This window comes from Augochlora pura, chromosome 8, assembly GCF_028453695.1.
Source record: "Augochlora pura isolate Apur16 chromosome 8, APUR_v2.2.1, whole genome shotgun sequence".
NCBI lineage: Eukaryota > Metazoa > Arthropoda > Insecta > Hymenoptera > Halictidae > Augochlora > Augochlora pura.
The window spans coordinates 1,062,031-1,079,211 of record NC_135779.1 but is presented as its reverse complement, the minus strand read 5'-3'; the positions used below and the strand labels follow the sequence as shown (position 1 = coordinate 1,079,211).

Here is a 17,181-nt window from a genome sequence, read left to right as displayed (position 1 = left end):
CCTCGTTTCACCGTCTAGCAGACTTTTAATACGGTCGTCCTACGGTGGCTATTTCGGTTACTCAGACTCGACCCTTAAACGCTCGACTCCCCGTTAAATCGTTACCGAAACCATCCTATTCAAACCCATACAACGTCCACTTTCATCATTCTCATCTGCTCCTTTGATATTCCTAGAAATTCGATTGATATTTCGTAAAAAATACTGCGATAAAATACTGCACTTTTGTCGTTAGCATCTGATCGGCCAGAGAGATGGTTGCAATCGAACGCTACGACAAGAGATTGCAGAAACGTTTCATGAATTATTGTACAATATTGCAACGAGGTATTCGGAGATCAAAGGGAGGAAACAATTTTCTGTAATCTCTTAATCACGCGGATGAATCTTTTAACACAGTTCGCTTCGCGGCAGGTTCTTTTAAAACGATTCAAGAATGTCTGACATTTGTAAGCGAGCGTTAGCAAGGATTTTCATTGAAACATTGAGACGAATATAAATGGTAATGTTTCCTTCGACGAGTGTACTCGTCGTCGTTGTCACCGTAACAGTTTAATGTCTTATTCCGACGAGGAGGCGGCGTCGAACGCCGAAGCAGAATTGATTCCAGAGATATTCACGAAGGAATCAAGTTCTCCGGGGGGAAGAAGGTTATGGTTAGATGGAAGAACCGGGTTCGCAGTATCGTTACGATTCGAATATTTCCTTATCGTATCGTGTGTCGGCCGTCGGGCTGGAATCGATCGTCGCTCGTCGCTCGTTTTTGCGTTGGTGGCGGCAGTTGGCCGGGGCGAAATAAGCGAGATAAGTAAGTCCCGTGGTCGTATTGAACGGTCGGTGTTATTTGGTTGCAGGGTAGTTCCAGTCGAGGCGGGGTTCATATGGAATGGCATCACGTGGACCGTCGCCGACGACGTTGCCAATCGCGATAGCGATGGCCGTCGCGATGTCAGTGGTGGCGAGCGGTCTCTGTCCGACACAGTGCCGCTGCGACGACGAGAGCCTGCGCGCGTCCTGCGCTTACGCGGGCCTCGAGGTTGTCCCGATCCAACTGAACCCGGAGATCAAGCACCTGGACCTGTCCAACAACCGTGTGGCCAGCATCCACCTCTCGTTCGGGTTCTACGGTAACCTGGAGACGCTCGACCTGACCTCGAACAACGTCCACACCCTGGGCTCGGAGAACTTTGTGTTCCAGAAGAGCCTGCTGGTGCTGAACGTGTCCGGCAACGCGATCAGGGCGTTGGCGAAGAACTCGTTGCAGGGGATGGAGCTGCTTAAGGAGCTGAACTTGGCTAGCAACAACATCTCGGACATGGACGAGCAGGCGTTCAAGAGCACCAGCGAATTGGAGGTTCTGAACCTCAGCGACAACTCGATCACCAGCCTGCCGGACGGTCTTCTGAAGAACCTCCACAAGATCCGCACGCTCGTGCTGAAGGAGAACTCGTTGCTGGAGGTGCCGACCGGGAACCTGGCCCTGGCGCCCAGTCTGGAGAATGTCGATCTCTCCGATAACCTGATCCAGGAGCTAGACAAGGACTCGCTGCCTTCGTTGCCGTCTTTAGTCTCGCTGGACCTCGCGAACAACGTGATCAGGAACATCGCCGACGACGCGTTCGACCGTCTCCCGGATCTGCTGCATCTCAACTTATCGGGAAACAATCTAACCTCCGTACCTACCTCGGCTCTGGCCAGATTAAACGTCCTCTCGAATCTGATCCTCAGCCGTAATCCCCTGGGCGTCCTCGAAGCGGTAGGCTTCCGAAATCTGTTCGAGCTGAGGAGCTTGGAGTTGAACGACTGCACCATCGGCAGCGTGCACGCCAGAGCGTTCGCCGACAACGTGAACCTCGAACGGATCTCGTTGGACGGTAACCGAGGCTTGAAGGAGCTGCCTGCTAGGGTGCTGTACAGCGCCAGGTATCTGAAGTGGGTCTCGCTGAGACGGTGCAGCCTCTCGACGCTCCAGCCCACTCAGTTCCCGGTGGACAATCTGTCGTTTCTGAGGGTCGGCGGCAATCCTCTGATCTGCAACTGCTCGGTGCACTGGCTCTGGAACGTGATCAGGACGGAGGAGCGAAGGAACGAGTCGAGGCTGGAGCTGGACACCCACGACATCGTCTGTTCCGACGAGGAGTTCGTCGGGAAACCGTTGATCGGGCTGTCCGAGGGCTCTCTGCGGTGCCGGCTCAGCCCCCTCTATTTGTCCCTGTCCGCGGCCGGCTGCCTGGCCGCCACCGCCGCCATCCTGGTGCTGATAGCGCACCTGACCAGGTCCAAGAGGAAGAAGCGGCTGGCGTACGCCGCGCCCAACAGGCCCGAGTTCCTGGTCTACGTCGGCCGGAACAACGACGAGCTGGACAAGAACGCCGAGTCGTACAGCAGGCGGCTGCTGGCCAGGAACGAGGACACCACGCCCTACGACACACCTCGCGGCAAGATTGGCCAGAGAAGCCCGCCGTCGCAGGACACCAACATCTACGAGACACCGAGGTACACCAGGACGAACAATCGACGCGACCCGGAGCCCTATCAGAGGCCCACGGAAGAGGGCGTCTACGCCGTCGCCGACGTGACGGATCTCCGGGACGAGCCGCCGGAAGTCCTCTCGCTGTATCGCATGCAGAGCCCACCGCCCTCGGCGCCGCCGCGGTCCAATCTCCATCGGGTCGGCTACGGTTACGACTACGACTACGATTACGATTATGAACCTCCGCTTCCGGAGAAGCCCCACGTTGTGTTCGTCTGAACCGTGGAACAACAGGTCGGGGGTCCGTCGAAGCTGCTTCCGGCGACGGAGATTTCGCCTCTCCAGAGGACACCGGCGATGGCGATCTCTCTCCAAGACCGGCAAGAATGGGGCGTAACGAGGTCTCCGCAGACGTTCAAGATTGCAGGAAGCGTAGATCGATATGTAATCCGTGTTTCAGCGGGGATTACCGAAGAAATTCTGAGCGGCGACCACCCACCGCTGTAAATCTGCCGGCGCGACTCGGAGCGATGGCGTCGAGCGGCCCGCGAGTTTCAACGAAATTAACCGTTCGGAGAATGGCGGTCTTGTGGAGATTGTTTGGAAACGATCCCTCGGCGCGGCGATATTCAACGTTCTTTACATTACCACACTGCGCTAACGCGGGCGAAGAATGTTTTTCCAAGAATAAAACAACCGAACCATTTGAACCAGCATCGAGTACAAAAATTGTTCGTCTTTCTTGCAAGAGATGAAACAAATGCTCGCCCAGCTCTTCGAACGAAAGAAAACGTTTTGGATTCGCCGCGAGATATCTTGCAAGATCGCAAACCGAAACGGTCTTCGTTGCTCCGATTTCTACAAAATACATTCGACAAATGACAATTTGCGATCTAATTATTAACGAGCGGATCGCCACGTCGGAGGGGAGACATTGCCAAGAAGCCGTTCGCTGTTCCATCTACGTGCTAATCGAATCCAACGAAATGAACCTTGGATATCGAACCAATTGATATTCATGAGTACGTAATGGTCTCAGCCCCCGTTGCTGCTTGTCGCGCGATCCCGGGGACAGGAAAGTTGGGATTTAATGAGGATCTGTTCTGACTGATTGCCCGAGATCGACCGTGATAAGGTAATCCCCCCCGCTCACCGAAAGTATCGATTACGCTCGTCCTCGTCGAGGAGCGAGGCCGCCGGTCTCGTATTCCTCTAAGTGCGAATCCCACGATTAGCCGAGGACACGGACACAAACACGGAAAGGTCTGCTCTCGTCCGTGCGGTTGCCTTCCCGGTTTAGCGACCTCGCCCCGGATAAGCGAAAACGATACGCGCGCGTTCCATTGAGAACTGGCTAGACGAAACGCTATCTTTACGTCCGTCGAACTCGAATTGATTCCGCGAGCGAATTCGTCGACGTCCGAACAGCTACAGAAATTCGTTTGCACTTTCAATTCATTTTCTATTTGAAACTCACAATTGCTAAGATAACTTCGAATTTTCATTGATAAAAATTGATTGTAACAATTGCTAGACTGGATGTTCATTGAACTCCGTATCGAGCAGATGACTATCGACGAACATCGTGTTCTATCTGCTCGTCAGAGTTCGCGCTCCAATTATCGAAGAAATGCGAAGTATCCGCGAGCAGTCGGCCGCGAGTTGGATAACGTTACGAATGCCGGCTCGAGGTTCGCCCGAGAAATTTCCAAAGAGTTTAAACGGCAAGATTCCGCGGTGGAAGATCCACGGTTCGCACGTGAAAGAAGGATGTCCCGGCTAAAACGTTGGCGACCGTCCAGCCGGCGTGTGCACGGTTCGAGAACGCGATGACGGGTCTCGCGCCGGAGAGCAGGGCGATCGGCGCGCGACCGGCTTCGGACGAGTTGAAAATGAAATGTCTTCCGAGATAGTTGGCCCGCTGTAGGAGCAGAATGCATTTTCGCCGGGGCAGGCGGGCGCAATCCGATGCGGAATGCAAATTGCAGCGGCGCGCGACGACGACGGTGTCGGTCGCAGCCGGTCCCAACCGGCCAGAAACGCCGTGAACGTATTTACTCCGGCGGATCCCGCGTCGGATTCCGCGCTTGGCACCGCGCGGAAACGCTGCGCGGCGTGTTTCCGAGGGCGGGCGTTCATTTCGCGTTTAAACGTAGTGACAAATCAAATCAAAGCAGCGTCTCGTTAGTCCGTTTAAACCCTACTAGACTAGCGTCCCAAGATTACTCTCTGTCTCTTCTCTCCTTCCTCCTCTTCCTCCTCTACCTCCCCGTCCCTCTCCGTCGCTGATCCTCTCCAACAGTCCCATCTCTCTTTCTCTCTCTCTCTCTCTCTCACCCCGTCTCTTTGTCTGAGAGCGTCTCTAGCGCGCGCTTCTGCGGCGACCTCTTTTTTTTCCCATCTCCGATTCGTGCGCGATACTCTCCGCTTCGGGGGGCCGAAGCGAGATTTCCGCGACAAAGTCGGCTACCTCAAGCAAGGATTAACGAGAAACCGAGTTAAAGGAGCCGGGGCTAAACGCTGTCACAGGTATATTCACCGGAAGCTCGGAGGTGGTGTATCCGCGGGAAGCGTCGCCTGTTTAAACGCCGGGTATTTTCAAGGGTCCCCGCGCCGCCCGTCGCCTGTAAACCCCTGTTTTAATTGACCGGTCCCACAGGCTTTTAATTGATTACCGGCCGGACGCAGCATGTGCCACCGTTCCAATCGGACGCATTACCGCGATTGCTTTTAAAAATGGCGCTGTGTCCCCCCGGGGCTAAGCCGGAATTCCACGCTTCCGAATCGCTGCCCCCGCGAGTTCGAATCGGGCGAAAATTCGACCGCCGTTCGTCTTCGACGATTACAGCCCCATACGCGCGGTGTGCTCCCCCGGCAATCCGATCGCGATAACGCTCCCGTTAACTCCTCCGCGCTGCCATTTTTCTTCGTGTTCGTGTCGCTAAACGCGGCTCTTTAAACCGTATTACTTGTAAATGGAACAAAATCTATTGATTTTCATAAGAAATTACGATAATTATATAATTATACAGCTGAAAGTTGTAGGATTTCTTCTGCAACTATTAGGTAGTGTCATAAACAACTTATTTCCTTATCTGACAATTGTTTCGCTCTCTTTTTTATTTATTTCTTTGTTTTAGCGATTGCAAAATCTTGATCGCTCCGGTGACTCGTAGCGGGTGGATACGAACAATAGATTCCACCTAGCCGCATCAGAAGTAATTGACAAGATTTAACGCGCGAAGTGGTAGAAACGAAGACTCTGTGACAGCGGTTAGGCTTCGCGCCCTTGGGCGAAACGCGTTCCTCCGTGCAGGGCGTATTCAAAGGGAGCAAAACGACACGTGTCAGAGACTCGTCGTGTGTTGGCTAGAACGGTGCCCCGTTTGGCACCGAGGGGGCCACTTTCGGCCATCTTTGTAAATTGAAGCAATAATAGACGCGACCTTTACCTTGTAGACACCACCACGAACACGTCAACACACACATGCATACATACACCCACGTGGAACACATCTAGTATATTTAGACACCGGAATCACACGTTTATACAAATTTAAGCGTATACATATATAAATAATATATATATATATATTATATATATATTTATTTATTGATTTATGATGTTAAGTTTGGAAAGAAAAGAATGTTACGTTTTGAAAAGCGAGAGAGAAAGAGTGAGAGAGAATGAAAGAGCAGAGAAGCAGATATACTTGAGTGCGTCAGTGTCTGTGGGTGATAAGTAAGTCGGTGCATCGGGTGTTCGGAAAATTCCCATTTGCTTCCGTGAAAGTCTCTTCTATTGTTCAGAACGTATCTTTGATCATTCCGTGGAAATCCGCCCTTTGAAAGCCTTCGTCTAGCGTCCTCTCGGATACTTTGAAATATTCTTTTTTCCCTTGTCTCAACTACGCGATAGTTCGCAAAAGTTTAGAAATTTAATAATTTATCAGTAAAATAGATTTATTGATACTAAATTTTTCAAAGTGGCATATCGATTGATCCTGTAATTCAGTGTTTAAAAGTACAGAATAAATGGGTTACCGATCTTGTATCGTTCAGGCTAGAGTTTCGAATAGCGCGACGGTCGATCGAGTGACCAGCGTTTCGTGAACGCGGATGGGAGTTTTCGGTACACCCTGTACAAGAACGGGGGCGAGTCGCACCTTCGAATTCGCCTGGTGGAACGGCATGCGAGGTAGTCGCGGAAACGATGAGAATCATTAGGCGAACTCGCGGGTCGCGACGCGACGCCCATCCCGTAATCCGCCTGCGTGTGTCTCGCCGTCGAGCGCCTCCTCGAAACGCATTTTCACCCCTCCGCGCCCACCCACCCCACCCTCCATTCCCATCTCTGCACTCGTCGGAAATTTCATGGAATATCGAATCCACGCTGATTAAAGTCTCTCTCCCGCCGTGGCGCGCGCGCGCGCGCGCCCGCGCCCGCGCGGTTCTCCCCGAGGAGAAGTTCGCCCCGTTAAATATTCATTTCGAACGCGATAAACCTCTGCCCGCAAGAACCTCCGCAGTCTCTCCGCGACGGATCTCGATAGGATCAGGAGTTATGACTCCGGTCCCTTGGTCAGAGAATGATTATCTTCGATTGATGGAACCCTCTAACAACGCAGCCGGCCACGCGAACCGTTTTCCAGTTCCGAGATCGGCGATATATCTCACGGGCCTTGTTAATATTCATTTTTCAGGGAAATCGAAGATATCCGCCGCTCTACGACGGCATTGGTTCACGAGGAGGATCGTCTCGGTGAATGGAATCTACATTGTTACGCGGCGAAACGAATAACGAAAACACGCCGCCAAGTTCGAATAACTTTTCAACGTCGAATTAACGTGTCAATGTCTCTGCTGTTTAGAAACGTAGGAGCTCGAACACCGTGGGTCATTTGGAAAAGAGAAGCATTCATTCACCGTTTCATTTACAGAAGCGAATTACCAGCCAATAATTCGTCAGAGATTTTCGCAACGAATCCAGCAATTGGCCAGGAAACGCGCCCCACCCCCCGGTTTTCGAACGGCTCCCCGAACGCGCGGCTCGTTTAATTTACGCGATCGTTTAACCCCCGGGCAGGGCCCAATAAAAAATTGAAGCGGCTAAACGGGAGGATGAATTATTCGTGCCACCTGTAAGAACGTGTATCCAACGGAATCAGCGAGAGAGAACGAGAGGTGGAAAGAGAAAGAACGGTGTACGCTTTCGAGGGCGTATCTTGCCGAGCCTCTCGGAGACCACAGACAGTCCTGAAAAATTCATTTTTCCTCGCGGACGCCGCCCGTTCAAGGGGACTCGGAGGGCCGTGAAAACGCTCACGCGACGATCCCTACTGACCTAGAACTCGTCGTCACGACCATCCCTGGACCTTCTCTGGCCGTCCATCACGGCCGAAACTTTCCAAGTTTCGGTACGGAATTCGCGAGCAATCGGTCGTGACGATCCAGCCCCCCTCCCCCTCTAACCCCCCCGAGAACTTCTTCGCAACGACAGATCCGTAACCAAGATCTGCTCGGTCCGGGATTTTTCATTTCCCATCTCATTTTCCCGTCGAACGCTCTTCGGCGCTCCCCCGGCGATCGGATACCGATAGGACCCGCTATCGAGGCCTTCCGATCCCGTTGCTAGCTGTTTCACTTCTGGCGATGCGTGGACCGTTTCGAAACAACCGGAGAGCACCGAAATCCTGAACATGAACCAAAGGAGATTCGATTCTATCTGCAGTAGTTACATATCTCTCTTGCATCGAACTTTTACTAAAATTTATTTTTCTAGACATATTAGTCTCTTTATTTCTCTCTTGTTCAAAGGTAACACAGCTGTCCACCAAATCTCGAAACTGCAGCCCCGGGTTCCCCGTGTTTTTAACATAATTTACAGAGCAATTGCGAGTGCGCGATGTCGGAGATTTACATCGAATGTCCAAGGATAGTTTAGAGAGACGCGAATGCGGGCGCTTTGTGTTCCAAGAAGACAAGGTGCCGTTTAATGGTAACAGTTTCAGGGCTATTAATTTATCGGGCGATCTTCGGCTCCCACCTAGTTTGTCACGTTAACCAACGGAAAGGACAAGGACAAATGGCCGGCGAGAGCGAGGTTGAGGCCAGGACGGCGCGGAGAACTCCGCTGGCAGCAGCGAAAGAAGTAGATTAAGGACCAATTAAAAGAAAAGCGAGACCACCGCGCGACAGGGCGAAATATTAGAGTTGGAAGCGTTTCGTTCCACCTTCGCCGGTCGGTTAGCCAAGATTCTTCGGTGGCACTTGGCCCAACTCGTTAGTCATGGCAGTTAGTCATGCTACATGAATCCGAGGGGCCTCGTCTGAAGAACGGAGACGAGCATGGAAAAGAGAGAGGGCGGTTCGCGTGGAGTGGCCGAGGGGTTCGATCGGTCTGAGAAGGGTTCGATGAGTTCGAAAACGCCGCCTGGAGAAAAAAAACATTTCGGCTCGAAACACTAACGAACCATTAAACGGCTACACGCTGCCGTAAATACGGCGACTCGATTGCGGTGCCGAATAATCTTCGGACCCTTTACGAGTGCTCCATTTTACCCTCGACAGGGCGATACTTAATTCTTTTAAAAACGGATTCAAAAATGATCGCATTGTTTCCGAGTTGCTAAAGGCTTTCGTTTAACTTCGATTTCTTGAAACCGTGTCCCAGCTGTTAAAACTTGTTTTCAGCAAACCGTTGCAAAGGGTTGACAGCAATGATAGCTTCTGCTGCTTAAGAGCAAGACGTTAAATATTGTTAATCCGGCTGAAACGGCGAATTAACAATTTTAGAACACGCGTTCGAGAACGACGGCGAAGTGGTGAAAAAACAAATGGCGGGAGAGTTTTAACGCGTCCTCGGCCCGTTTCCTTTTCCTGTTCCTCCTCGACGTCCCTTTTTCCGGTCTCCGGCCGGATTTCGACGCGTTTCGCGGCGGCGTTCCCCATTGACGGCTATTTTTGTATGTACATAGAAGCCGAAGACACGCAACGCCGAATGCGCGTCACGTTCTCGCGGGAGCGTACGCGTTTACGGCGCTCGCGCGTGCAGCGTGTACGCGTCGGCAAAACGTCCGTCTCTCTGTGTGTCCGTTGTTTTTCCTTTCTAATGAATGTTCGTTTTCCCGTCTCTCTCTATCTACGATAGTATCTCCGCCGGTTTCATAACAACGATGCGAGAATTTTAAGAATTGAAAAGTCGTAGACGGGGGGTAGAGGCGCTCCGCGGAGCGCCGCGACGCCGGACGACGCTCGAGATCGCTCGAGGGCCGTTCCGCTTCGCCCTTCCGACGATGCTAATATCCCTAATTATGAGCATCGATGACGATACGGTGCGCCCCGCGTTCGAGAACTCTTCGCCCGCGGTTCGTCGACCTCGAAAACGGCGATCCTCTTTCCGACGCTGCTGTCGCTAGTTCCCAGTTTCAGAAATACCAAAATTCGATCCTTGAAAATTACGAGCGCGCGTAATTTTCGAAAATATTTCCAGGCCGCGACGAGTTGTTCGCGGCGGCTTCACGGCTTCGTTGTACCAAGAGAAAAGCGAATCGTTCGATATCGAGCTTCGTTAAAAGTGGACAATTTCCTAAGCATTGGGTAAATTAATAACAGTGGCGGGGAATTGAATTTTTCAGCGTCGGGCTTCGTTAAAAGTGGACATTTTCATCAGGCGTGTCGAATGGAATTAATTCTGGCTTGAACCAGGGTGCAGAATGTTGTGTAAACTCTTTTTCAAACCACTTTGTTAAAACTTGATTAACGAGAGGCCGCGCGCGGCTCCGCGGCCGCACAATTAAGTTTTAATGGCATTCCAGATGCTTGAATGTCTATTATATTAGTAGTCGCCGCACAAATTATCCTTTATTATAATTATAATTATGGTAACAGCTAGCGCGCGGATACGGAGGATGTTCCAGAAATAATGGAATAGTTCTTGAAAATTCATTAATTGGCCACTGAAAATTATTCCGCGACCGGTAAAATTACATTTCGACGTTACGCCCGATTACCTTTAAATTAATTAACGGGGGGCATATATTGCGTCGATTCCTCGATCTTTCGCAAGCATCGATTCGGTTAATTCACCGGCAAGCGAGTTGCTCGAACGAGAAAAAGCGACCGTCGATGTAGTCACGTGCTCACGTATTTAACATTAATGGAGTACTTTAGAACTATGTAGGGTAGTTAAGGCTAGGATTAAGACAATACAGAAAGCGATTCTTTATTTTCGGAAACTCGTCAGAACGCTTTGTTACACAGCTTGCATACTTACGTGCGTTTATGAAACCGGCTTACGAATGCGTCCAACTGTTTGTGCCGTTCTCACCCTTTGATCTTTGTCCTTCGTCTGATCGTTTACCTCTGTGATCCCCCCTAAAAAAAACCATACGACCTGTCACGGATCGTAAAACCTTAAAAAGGAAAACGAAAAAAAAAACAAAAGAAAAGACCAATGATTGTACTTGTTTCCGTTGATCTCTCTGCGTAAGTCTAAAAAAACTGCACCGTGTCCGTGTCAGCCAGTCTTTCCTGTAAATAGTTTCGTGTGTTTATAGCCGTTTTGTACAGTCGCTTGTCCCTTTCTCTCGCGACCCAACCCTCCCCCACCGGAAACGTGGGGGGCGGTGATTTCGGAGAGACGCCGGAAGAAGAACTCGGTGACGATTTCTATTTTACTAGCTCGCAGATAAATTTTTCGTAGAGTCACGTTGACTAAAGGAATTGGCAATTAGTTTCGAAGCGGTTCAGGACGAAGGGACGCTCTCTTTGTCACTGGACTCGCTGTCGAAGTACTCTCGCGACTCATCCAACACAGGCGAGTGTAATCGCCCGCAACATTTGATAATAATGTAGACGTAATTTTTTCTCGACTGGAAAACATGTTCGTAGATGTGTCAGTCCACTTTCACTACAAGTTCGAATTCCGAGGAGCAAGCCTCGCGCGTTGCATTTTGAATAAAACTACGCTCCGAAAATTATTTCTGGATTCTAGAGAGGAGCCACGAATTTATACTTACCGATTTATATATATAACAACAAAAAGTATATATATATATATATATAAATATGAAAACGCATACTCACGGGTACATATGTATGTACGATTTACTTACATACACGAAATATTTTAAGTAACCATATAGAAATTTCATACATTGCTAATAAAAATGTTTAAGATATCTAATAAAATTATATTGTATATTCAGTATCACACGGTCCATCTGTTGAATCCTTCCTATTGTCTTGTGTTGTGTCGTCTGTCTGTCTGTATGGTTATCCTTGATTCCTTGTATTCGTGTGTCCTTGTTCATTGTTTAATACCCGAATATTAATATGTGATAGTTGATCATGATTTAGCCAGTATGTAAGATGAACAGGCGTTGAAAAGTGTCTTGAATTTATTTGTTGAAAGACGCGAAAGCGACGAGAGGACATCGGACCGCACTCCGCTGAATAAACAGGGGGTGGTCGCAGGGTTTTTATGCCCCGGGTACAAATAGATTTACTTTGGGGATAAAATCCGGTTTAAAAATAGCGGGCCGTCGCGAACTATAAATTCCGCCACCCCTATTCCCATCGGGCATACGCAGGAAGTTCCTCAAGTGTGAGCTTTGGGTTTTTTTCTCCCTTGTAATTTAAGTGGTGCACCGGATGCCGTTTAGTACGATGGTGGAACGAAGTGCGCTGTAAAAGGGATGCATCCTCCGGAACTTGTAAAACATGGTCAAAGAACGTCCCCGTGGTTTGTCAAACGAATAGTCTTTTATTCGTGCGATATGTATCAAGAATGGACACTTTCCTCTCTCGCGTGCTCGATTTGGAATTAATTGTTACTCAGTATCTTACTACTGACGGATACATCAGTTTAAATAAAGACAAGAACGATTTTTTTCACTTGTTACATGGTTATAACTCATCGAGTGGTTCTTCATTAAACTTTGTTACAGTATTATACATGTTTCATACTCTCTCTTTCTCTCTGTCTGTCACTCTCTCTCTCTATTGAATTAGATGGTGCTTTCAGTCGTATCGAATACCAATTATGCCGAATGGATACCACTATAGTCTATTCAGCGAGTCGAGCCGGTGCAGATAAACGAGACATCAACGTGCGAAGCACGTGATCAATGCAGCGACTAGCGTTGCTGGTTTTGTTCGACTAATCTCGACCGTGCCATCACCTAAATGGTCGCCACGTGCATTTATTTACAGTTTAGTGACTCGACTCGTTGAACCTATAGTATTACAGTGTTTGATCAAGCTCTATGATATTGTCAAAATATTATTTTTTCGATTAACAAGACGAGACTAATGAAAGTATCACAGATAAAGTTCAAAATCCATTCTCGCGGCGTTGTAGAACTGATTGCTCTGTCCCGTTCGTCGTACCCACGCCCCACCTTTGAAATATCCTTCTTTGGCCCACGCGTGCATCTGCTGACTCGTATGAGGACCATGGATTTCTGCATTTTCATCCTGCGACCATTTTAATTCCCACGTCACTTCTTCTGCCTCATCGTCTTGCGTGTCGTCTTTTTTGGAATTCGCTGGCCCTCTGACGTTGCCTGAAAGACGTAGGTATTAAATGTCTCAACATTCAATCAATCCGTTCAGGTATCATAAAAAGATGAAATACAATTACTTTCACCGTCATCCAACTTTGCCTTTTCTTTCTCGTCGAAATCATCGGCGTACATATCTAACTCAGCCTCCTGTTTCGAAGGATGGGCATGTTTTTCGGACCTCTCAACCTGTACAAATTAACGATATAATAAAGTTTCCAAAACTTTGCGGTATACGTTATTGTCGACCTATTGACCTTCTTCTTGATTAGTTCATAACTTTCTTGATATATATCCATATTTCCAGTACGAGTCAACAACTCGTTAGCTAGTTCTGTTAATTTCGTTATGCTAACAGAATTCTCGTCATCCTCCACCACCTCTTTCTTTTCCTTTTTCTTCTTCCATCTTTCCGCGGTGGTTAATCTCTTTTTCCCTTTGCCTGAAATTATTTTTCAATACAATGAGTACATATATTTTAAGATAGCGTTTAATCTATCGAAACACTCACCCAATCTGCACAGAGCTTTGGACACCGTCTCTCCAGGTTTCAAGTATTCCAAAATTTGTTTATAAAGATGAACGGGATTGAACATAATATCAGGACCATCATCGCTGTCGCTATCAGCCAATCCGCTGCTTTTCTTTCCCTTCTTTACACTTGCTGTGGAACTCGGTTTGATCTATCAAGATTATGCCTTAGTAACGTTTTGCATCACTGAGTAAACAAGGCGGGTTTACAGATAATTCTATTTCACCGCTGTATGAAAACATATTCTGATATTTCAATGTGCAGGAGTCCAAGAACAAGAAGCAATTACAGAAACGATAAATCTACTTTTACACGTCATTACTACGTCTTTACAATTCAGTTCTTGTCACAACTGAGATTATCGCAAAAACAAGCAGCCTTACTCGAATATACATAACTTAATCGCCACTTTGTTATACAAACCTGCATCCAATCAATGTTGTCTAACCAATTATCTCTTATTTCTTTCTCCTTGTTCCAAAGATAATGACCCTCTTTATCAAAGTGACCCTCCTCTAACTCCTCCTTCATGTTAAATGCTGTGAAACCCACATTTGTTTCTGGAGCCGTTGGTCCATCTTCTTCGCCTAAGTATCAAAAATAAATAATTAATCCTTTTTCCATTCAATCCTGCAATTTTTCCTATTACCTGTTTAGTTACTACTTGAGTTAATGTAACTAATTAATGACCAAGAATCATTTCACAGGTACAAAGGATTAATAATTCAATCAAACCTTCATTTATTAAATTTTCACATACCTTCAATCTCATCCTCATTCATAATATTGTAATTGTCTTCAGCAGCTTCATCTTCTTCATCCGAATCCAATGAGTTCTTTGCTGGACCTCTTTCATCTTCCAGCTCACTGAATTTGCGTTTCAACATTTTCTTCTCTAGTATTATCGCTCTTCTTTTGTTTCAAATCTTAAATACGATTAATTTTTCGTGCTTAAACACGCAATTTCGTTCAGTCCAGCTACAAGCAAAATTATTTATCGCATACTACTATAATAAAATTAACAAAGTCATCTCAAAAACAAAGCGATTCGTTTCAACGACTTTTGAAAGAACAGAATTGTCATAGAAATCTATTTTAAATAATTATAACTATATCAATTAGGTTTAAATTCGTTTAGGTTAGCTTTAACATGCAATGAAAATGAGGCTAGCTAGCGCAGAAATGATTTACTACAACGCAGAAGAATTAACAGCATGATTATAGACACATATACTGTACCTTGTTGATTTGGTTCACTATCAAGGTCGTGCAAATATCCGTTCAATGGTTTTTCATTTAGATCTTTCTTCATCAAAGGCGAATCCTAAAGTTCGAAAAACGTGAAATAATTCACATACCAATTCTCTGTTATATCGTACAAGTGTAGCCTATTTATCATTGAGATGGTCGATCACATTAAATGTTTGTTTTATATATATATATATATGTAGATAAGAATTATACACTTTACAAAACTACGTAGTCTTTTGACTGTCCTCTCGACAGGTGAGCAATAGTGACGCTACCGTTGCCACAGAAAAGCTACGCTATAGTTCTCCAGCCACGAAGGAACTGTGATTAGTATCCTACCTATCAATTCTGTTTTTTTAATAATTACCAGCAGCTCCTCTTGCGGGAAAATGTGAAAGCTTTGTTCGAGGTCCGTACAGCACCAATTGGTCCAGTGGCAAAACGCTCAAACTGTTAGCCAAAATCGACTGTCAGTAATTTGGCTAACAGTTTGAGCGTTTTGCCACTGGACCAATTGGCGCTGTACGGACCTCGAACAAGGCTTCATTATTTTTCCACCAGAGACGCCACTGTCTCTCGCATGTGTGCAACGCAGAGGCATTTAAATATTTTGCTTCAATTTCAACAACTGTGCCAAGTTTACCAAGTTGCTTTTATATATTTAAATTTAGTGAGAATATAAGTGGTTGACGGATAATATTCTTATTTACAAGACAGGAAGAGATATGTATAAGAAAAAGCGTTAATCTACGATGAAATTTCTAAGTTCTTATTTTGAAGTGCAAATTATTAATGAAGATATTTGAAAATTAATTGCAATTAGCTATCACGAGTTGTACGTTCCTGGACACATATTTTAAATTTTATTCGAAGTTTGTGTCATAAAATAAACTGACTCTGTCATACGAGCGGAAAAAATATGGTGCGGCGAAAATCTAATGCGAGGTTAGTTAACGGTTATATTCAATCATTCAGTTTAACAGTTATATTTAAGAAATAATATGCAATGTGACAGTGTTGTTCCCAAGAGTGCGCAATGTGATTTAGGATATATCTCTTTTATTCAATTTATTCGTCAGAATAAATTTCAAACAAATACAATGCTGCTTTTTATTTAAAAGTTGCTATCTTTCTTTCTTAATAGAAAATATTTTTTTAGGTCAACCAGCAGTCAACAGTCATTTCGTGATAAGTCTAGGGTATGTGATGAACATGTTTAACTCATTTAATAAATTCATTATGTCATTAAAACTGTAAAGACAGTTCTATTGTTTCAATTTCCAGGATTTTATAGTATCTAAATATTTTATTTGAAAAATGTTTTTAGGTGAATGCTCTAAGCAACAGAAAACCTGCCAATATTAGACGTACATTAGTTTTAAGAGAAATCAAGCACCTTCAAAGAACTGTGCATGTGCTTATACCAAAACTTCCCTTCGGACGTCTAGTGCGTGACATTATTTCTGATATGTCCTCTAGCCCCATAGACATGAGGTAGAATTTGTAATATTATGCTTCTGAAACATGTTTCATATTTTGCATGGATATTCGTCTTTTAGATTAAGTCCAATTGCATTGGACGCGTTGCAGGAGGCAACCGAAGCGTATCTAGTACAATTTTTTGAGGACTGTATACTAGTGGCGATGCATGCCAAGCGTGTGACGCTACAGGTTCAAGATGTGAGGCTACTGCGAAGGCTCAGAGGAAGAACTGATGTCGCGAATAAATGATATAATTCCAGCATAGTTATTGTATCCACAGATGAAACGTGTGCCAGATAGATATTAGTCACACTATCACACTATATTTTTATACATAAATGTTGAAGTCTATGACGTTTATACAAAATGTATGAAAAACCACTCATTAAGTTAAGTAACTTGCAGTATTTTTATATCGTTGACGGACCTTTTTATAAATACGATGCGTAACGTTCCATTGAGTTTACTTTTTACCTTAATTTATCGTACATGTACGGATTTATAATGATAATAAAATATAAAATCGATTAAATTTTACTAAATAAAATTTATTTCATGGGGAAACAATAAAACGTCTGATAAAATTCTTACACTTTACTTTACGAAACTTTGGTAAAATATACATTTCTTGATTCTCAGGCAGGATCTTAGAATAGTACAATATCGAAGCTTCGTAAGGTTCGCTTATAGTCAAGAAGAGTTGGGCAATGTTTCGTGCGATTAATGATTAACAACATGCATAAAATTGTTTATTATGAACAAGTATATACGACGCTGTACAAATAAATACGTTACCGTTGCAATATATATTTCTGATATATCATTACAGTTTCTCAATTCTGGTAAAAAATTTTAATTAATGCCCAACTCAATCGCGG

At 46.0% G+C, this 17,181-nt stretch overlaps 3 protein-coding genes across 5 annotated transcripts in view; 2 read left to right on the top strand and 1 right to left on the bottom strand.

Moving 5' to 3' along the window:
- LOC144473967 (uncharacterized) overlaps positions 1–12,392 on the top strand; it is a 39,328-nt gene extending 26,936 nt beyond the window's left edge. For 2 of the 3 annotated variants that reach the window (XM_078188333.1, XM_078188332.1), the window contains one exon: positions 855–4,977. In XM_078188333.1, coding sequence (XP_078044459.1) covers positions 887–2,752 — 1,866 coding nt within the window. In that variant the 5' untranslated portion in view covers positions 855–886 and the 3' untranslated portion in view covers positions 2,753–4,977. Of the gene's footprint in view, positions 1–854; positions 4,978–7,176 lie in introns of those variants that run through there. The other variant, XR_013494675.1, reaches the window with a different exon arrangement.
- Positions 12,393–12,778: 386 nt separating this feature from the next.
- Holn1 (CD2 antigen cytoplasmic tail-binding protein 2 homolog holn1) lies at positions 12,779–15,125 on the bottom strand. The gene is made up of 7 exons (XM_078188334.1): positions 14,810–15,125; positions 14,331–14,548; positions 13,994–14,157; positions 13,550–13,721; positions 13,296–13,480; positions 13,119–13,227; positions 12,779–13,041 (listed from the first exon to the last, which is right to left on the bottom strand). Exons 2-7 carry the CDS (start codon positions 14,455–14,457, stop codon positions 12,797–12,799), a joined length of 1,002 nt encoding a protein of 333 aa, XP_078044460.1. The 5' UTR covers positions 14,458–14,548; positions 14,810–15,125; the 3' UTR covers positions 12,779–12,796.
- A 297-nt stretch (positions 15,126–15,422) lies between these two features.
- Positions 15,423–16,760, top strand: LOC144474198 (uncharacterized). The gene is made up of 4 exons (XM_078188843.1): positions 15,423–15,766; positions 15,981–16,020; positions 16,149–16,315; positions 16,381–16,760. Exons 1-4 carry the CDS (start codon positions 15,741–15,743, stop codon positions 16,550–16,552), a joined length of 405 nt encoding a protein of 134 aa, XP_078044969.1. The 5' UTR covers positions 15,423–15,740; the 3' UTR covers positions 16,553–16,760.
- Positions 16,761–17,181: the final 421 nt, after the last annotated feature.

What these genes read in the sequence shown, in the direction of transcription:
- Holn1 (XM_078188334.1), bottom strand. Translation starts at nt 14,457, where the DNA reads ATGTTGAAACGCAAATTCAGTGAGCTGGAAGATGAAAGAGGTCCAGCA. An exon ending in ACAACATTGATTGGATGCAG is followed by an intron (nt 13,722 to 13,993) that starts GTTTGTATAACA and finishes TAATCTTGATAG; the next exon opens with ATCAAACCGAGTTCCACAGC. An exon ending in ATGAACTAATCAAGAAGAAG is followed by an intron (nt 13,228 to 13,295) that starts GTCAATAGGTCG and finishes TAATTTGTACAG; the next exon opens with GTTGAGAGGTCCGAAAAACA.
- LOC144474198 (XM_078188843.1), top strand. Translation starts at nt 15,741, where the DNA reads ATGGTGCGGCGAAAATCTAATGCGAG. An exon ending in CGGCGAAAATCTAATGCGAG is followed by an intron (nt 15,767 to 15,980) that starts GTTAGTTAACGG and finishes ATATTTTTTTAG; the next exon opens with GTCAACCAGCAGTCAACAGT. An exon ending in TCTAGCCCCATAGACATGAG is followed by an intron (nt 16,316 to 16,380) that starts GTAGAATTTGTA and finishes TTCGTCTTTTAG; the next exon opens with ATTAAGTCCAATTGCATTGG.